The 6,119-nt window shown below is 40.2% G+C and overlaps 1 protein-coding gene across 2 annotated transcripts in view; it reads right to left on the bottom strand.

Annotated features, from left to right (window-relative positions):
* Positions 1-315: 315 nt before the first annotated feature.
* The window catches only part of Pdik1l (PDLIM1 interacting kinase 1 like), a 14,310-nt gene continuing 8,506 nt past the window's right edge, over positions 316-6,119 (bottom strand). For both annotated transcript variants that reach the window (XM_029540284.1, XM_021200075.2), the window contains exon 3: positions 316-4,315. In XM_029540284.1, the coding sequence (XP_029396144.1) occupies positions 3,575-4,315 (741 nt within the window). In that variant the 3' untranslated portion in view covers positions 316-3,574. The remainder of the gene's footprint in view (positions 4,316-6,119) is intronic.

Below are 6,119 nucleotides of genomic sequence, written 5' to 3' on the forward strand. Positions count from 1 at the left end.
GGATCTGACACCTTATCCAGCCTCCTTGGGCACTGCATGCACAGTGCGCAGACATATGTAAGTAAAACATTCATACACAGAAAATACCTATCTTGAAACAAGAATCTAAAATACATACTTCTCATATAAAGCAAAAATAGCCAGATAGCATTACGGTTGCGGAAAACTTGAAATGATATACAGTCTTGTAATCCAATCACTGTCCTTGGCAACCGCTTCTGGGAGAGAATGATTTACTCTCAAGTAGCAAGAGAACTTTCAAGGTTTTTTGTTGAAATTCACTTTATTAAAAAAAAAAAAACCAAAAACCTCATGAACAATAAATTACAATACTTTCCCCCTTTATAAATTCTTCATAAAATATATTTGACAATTTTAAAAGAAAAGTTTTAAAGTTGCCTTCTTTTCTGATGTGCTGATGACATCTTTTTTTTTTTTTTTTTTTTGACTATTTTGTCATGCTGGTGAATTATTTTGTAGCTGCTACAATAGTTTGATTGGTAACATTTTACAATTAAAAACAAAAACCCAGATCTGCAGAAAGAACTATTCTGTGCTATTTTTTCTGACACTTAACACTTACTTCATCAGAATGACAAAGTATCCCTTAGCACCAAGAATCTACAGAACCCCATGTTTCTAAGTGACAACAGGTGCAAATTAATAGCCTAGGAACTAACTGTACAACCCTACAGTGACTGGACACAGCTGCCTATAAGCTTTATTGGAAATATTTGGTCTTTTTTTTTTTTTCAATTAAGACAAATTTCATAAAACACTAGAAACCATGGCAACAGACTATGAGGGATAACTGTTTATTGAGTACCTATTATGGACAAGGCACTGTGCACAATTTCTTGATTGCAATTTTTCCTTTAGCAATTATCCAAAATTCCCAAGTATCACTCATCTTTTATTTCTTATATGTGTCTGAAGAAAGTGCATGGCTAAATGCCATTTTTTAAAAAAATGGTGTCTTTATTCTTTAAATTGTGTGTGTGTGTGTGTGTGTGTATGCGCAAGTGCACATGGAAGCAAGAAGAGGGTATTAGGTCCCCGGGAGCTGGAGTTAGATAGCTGTGAGCCACTCAACATGGGTGCTGGGAACTGAACTCCAGTTCTGTGCAAGAGCATCAAGTCCTCTTAATGGTTGAGTCCTCTCTCCAGCCCCTACAATTGCAAATCTTAAATGGTTGTCGTATCAACTAAGTGCTGAGCACACAGTAGGTACTTAATAAATACCCCTGACTGAACGAACAAAGACAAGCCCCTGTCCTTTTGTTGATATCACAAGCTATTTCAGAAGACAAGGACTTAATGTTCTGGAAGAAATTTCCTGATCACCTCACACCCTTACCGCTAATAAAGAATTCTAATTCACAGATCAAAATCCTTCAAAATGAAATTATAACTGGGGCTAGACATTTAGCTCAGTGCTAACACCTGTGTGTAGCACAGGCAAGGCCCTGGGTCTGATCCCAGCACCAACGAAAACAAAAGACAATTACTCATTATTTTTCAAGGAGGCAGGATCAAAAGCTATGTGCTCAGGACACCACGGCTTCAAGTGCACAGGTATTTGTAGAGCCAAGAACTTTTGGCACACATCACATATCAATCTGATGAGGGCCAAGTCAATGGTAATCCATTATAATGAGACTTTTTCTAATTTCTTGTAACTCAATCCACTGGTCAGAGCTGTGTCAACTTGGTGACCCACAGGGTCAATTACCATGAAGATCCAGTACATTTCTACCTCTTATTTCTGAAAGAATTCTTTTAGTTAAGTCTGCAAGTGATATTAAGTGTATGTGAAAAGCCTTTCAGTTCATGTTTTTACACTTCCAGATTAATTCAGTCTAGGAGTTTTAAATATTTCATTTTTTGTGAGGTTTATCTTTTATCACCTTCTGAACACACTTATTGATCTGTTGATTTTGTGATGGCAGGGATTGAATCCAGAGCCTTGTACATGCCAGGCAAGCACTCTCCACTGAACTACAGTCAGATCTACTGTGAAGGTGTGGCGGTTCAAGCACTGAGGGGACAATGAGAATTGCTGATAACGGCAATATTCTGATAATCTATTGCCTTTTAAATCTTAACACTTAAAAAAATCCCCATGGGGTCGGTGGTAGACTACTTCCCCCACACCTAAGGCCCAAGGTTCTACACCAGCACCGGAGGTGGGCAGCTAGTGCCTTATAAAGCCACACCTAGATATAATGGTAGATTCAAATTCATCCTAAAGACTGGTGTTCTGGTTTAAGAAAGAATCCTTTCCTTAATGTTCCTGGATTAGCAAGAACAATCTGGAGGCAACCATGCAGTTAGAATTTCCCTTCAGGAGTTGAGTCTCTTGCTTTCTGACAGATGCCAGGTGACCATATGGAAATGACAACTTTTCTGCTCGAAAAGCAGTTGATAGCATAGAATTTTATCCATTTGCATCGTCTCTCACTTTGGAAGAGAGCGACCAGTATTTGTGACAGTGATTACCAGTCCCATTACTGCATCACATGAGACAAGAGAAAACAGCGTCACTGTCAAAGTGACAGAGACTCCAGTGATCCAACAGGAAGCCACACCAGGGCCAGCAACTCCAGGGTGAGCTCATTTGGTTTCTTCAACTTTATGCTGAGATTTAGAAAAAGTCTTAAAACTCAAAATTAATAATCAAGTATTACAGTTGTGTAACATAATGTTTTCAGAACAGAAGAATACATCCTCGGGTTACAGCAGATGCTCAAGTGCCCGCATGTCCCAGTGCAGTGGTTTAATTACTCAAACAAATGCTCAGTCACCCAAAGGTAGGTGTGAGCCGTGAAACTCCATGACTGATTCAACTGGAAGAGCCCTGGAAAGCTTTAACGTACCCCGGCAGCTTACAACTGCTTAGCTTCAGTTATGGTTCATCAGCCATTTTGACCCTCCAAAATGATGCCTTTAAAAAGAGATGTATACTGGGAAAACAACAACAAAAATATACCCTTAGTATGTTTCCAGTAGCAGGAGGAGTAGGGACGAAGATGAGGGGTGGTTTGTGTGGTTTTTATCACCAATTTCATCAGCAAATCTCAAAAACCCAAACCTGTATCAAATAATTTAAACAGACGTGGCATTTTCTTCATGTGGAATGCAAAATGCACACATTCACATACTTACATATACATAAATATATACATATATGTTTCCTTTACAAAGCTTCGAAGGTTGCATTACCAGCACGCAAACCTCTTCTTCCATGGAAATGCCTAATACTGACAAGGAATGTCAAAATACTTAAAGATATTTCTAGAAAATGGGACTTTCTTCTCTCCTTGGCTCCTAAGAGAATTTTTTTCTGCTAACCTTTTACCAATGATCATTAAAAAAAATTTTTTTACAGCCACATTGGTAATACACATTCAAAACATACAATAAAATGGCCTGCATGAATTAAGAAAAATGAGAGAAAAAAAAAAAACGACCCCACAATAAAACCTAAACTCTTAGAAAGTGGAGTCTGACTTCTGTCTTCTTTCCGGCCACATGATGTATTTCCATCGACTCTGAGATGCTTGCAAGCAGTAGGTCACGTCTCCCAGCTGCTGTCTTTAAATGCAATTTGGACTAACCTGAGTTCTAGTTCAAAAGCGTCGGGGCGATCCTGAGGGTTTGCGGCCAGCATTTCCTTTATCAGTTGTTTCATTCGCCCATTCATAGACTTTTTCTTCACAGGGATGAGAAGCTCCATTTTGGGGTTTTCCAGAAGTGCCTCCCCAACAGGCACAATTTCAGTCCCCTGCTTTACATAACTCCCCAAGAGCTCCTTCTTTGTCTCTGTGTCTATGAAGGTGATCCTCTCCAGCATCGCCCAGATGATAATTCCCAGAGCAAAAATGTCAGCTTTTGCTGTGTAGTGTCCTTCCCACACTTCGGGAGCCATGTAGAAGTCCGTCCCACATGCTGTGGAAAGGAAACACTTGTTTACACTGACAGGTTCTTCTGGGTTCTGCCCAGATGCTGAGCAAACTTTACTTAGGCCAAAATCGGCAACTTTGAGAGTGGGTTCCAAGTCACTGGTACCCAGCCTGCTCTGAGAGATGAGGATGTTATCAGGCTTCAGGTCCCGGTGGATTATCTGGTTTTTGTGCAAGAAGGCCAGAGCGCTGCTCAGCTGGAGCATGAAGCTGGTGTTAGTCTTCCGATTGGGTTTCCTGGACAACAGGTACTCATTCATATCTCCTCCGTCACAAAAATCCATCACAAACCACAAGTAATAGGCGCTTCTGGGATCAAAGGCAATTTCTCCTTTTAATGAAGTCTCTACAAGCTGTGAAGGATGGGAAGAAGAGAGGGTGAAGGGGATGGAGATACAGTCTAGCAGTTCTGAATTTACTGCTCTCACAGAGGACTGCAGCTCAGGTTTTCAATAACCATGTTAGTGGCTCACAACTGCCTGCACTATTGCCCCAGTTTCCTGGCTTCTAAAGGCACCTGCGCTGACACACATATACCCACATACCCCCTCCCCCAACATAATTAAAAATTAATAAGTCTTTTTTATTTGTTCATGTTTTTGTTTTGTTTTGTTTTGTTTTTTGAGACAGGGATTTAGACAGGTATAGCCCCGGCTGTCCTGGAACTTGCTCTGTAGACCAGGTTGGCCTTGAACACAAAGATCCACCTTCCTGTCTCCCAACTGCAAGGATTTAAGGCCTGCACCACCACCACTAGCTATAAATCTTTTTAAAAATATACTTTAAAGAAGGAAGGAAGAAAGTTAGGTCCATCTGCAGCTTGCTTTTGTTTCTGAAGTGTTGGGACCTGAACCCAGGGTCTTCTACATACATGCTAGGCAAAGGTTTCTTTCTTTCTTTCTTTCTTTCTTTCTTTCTTTCTTTCTTTCTTTCTTTCTTTTTCTTTTTTTTTTTTTTTTTTTTTTTTTTTTTTTTTTTGTTTTTCGAGACAGGGTTTCTCTGTGCAGTCCTGGAACTCACTCTGTAGACCAGGCTGGCCTCGAACTCACTCTGTAGACCAGGCTGGCCTCGAACTCACTCTGTAGACCAGGCTGGCCTCGAACTCACTCTGTAGACCAGGCTGGCCTCGAACTCAGAAATCCACCTGCCTCTGCCTCCCAAGTGCTGGGATTACAGGCATGCACCACCATTGCCCAGCCAGGCAAAGGTTTCTTAAACTGAATGTAGAGGTCACAAAAAATTGGCAATAGTGAAAGGTTTAGTGAATGTTTAGCTAACAAAAATTAACTCAAAACCAAACTGTATATTTACTATATATACAAAGTTGCCTGTTCTTATAGCAACATAATGGTTTAATTGGGGAAAACAAAGACTTCTGATATTTTTCTACTGTCATTCATCAGCAAGCAAATAACCAAAGTAATTAATCAGTGGATTGTTATGGTATAATGCTTAATTTAGGTACCATTTTTTTTTCCTTCTTTTCTTCTGAGACAGGGTCTCAAGTAGTTCACAAAGGCCTCAAACTCATTGTATAGTTCATGGCTGGCCTCCAGCTTCCATCTCCAGTGCTTGAATTACAGGTCTGTGTGTCACTACACCTAGCTCAAGCAATCTCAAATTTAAGGCCAGCCTTAGTTATATAGTGAGATTGTCTCAGGGAGAGAGAAAGAAAAACAGAGGTTAAAAATTGCTATTTGGGGCTGGAGAGATGGTTCAGCGGTTTAAGAGCACTGACTGCTCTTCCAGAGGTCCTGCGTTCAAATCCCAGCAACCACATGGTGCCTCACAACCATCTATAGTAAGATCTGGTGACCGCTTCTGAAGTGTCTAAAGATAGTTACAGTGTACTTAACATATAATAAATAAATATTTATAAATAAATAATTAAATAAAATTGCTATTTGGCCAGGCGTGGTGGCGCACGCCTGTAATCCCAGCACTTGGGTGGGCAGAGGTAGATGGATTTCTGAGTTCGAAGCTAACCTGGTCTACAGAGTGAGTTCCAGGACAGCCAGGGCTACACAGAAAACCCTGTCTTGAAAAACCAAAAAAAAAAAAAAAAAAAAAAAAAACGACCCCACAATAAAACCTAAACTCTTAGAAAGTGGAGTCTGACTTCTGTCTTCTTTCCGGCCACATGATGTATTTCCATCG

Source organism: Mus pahari, chromosome 6 (assembly GCF_900095145.1).
Source record: "Mus pahari chromosome 6, PAHARI_EIJ_v1.1, whole genome shotgun sequence".
Lineage (NCBI taxonomy): Eukaryota > Metazoa > Chordata > Mammalia > Rodentia > Muridae > Mus > Mus pahari.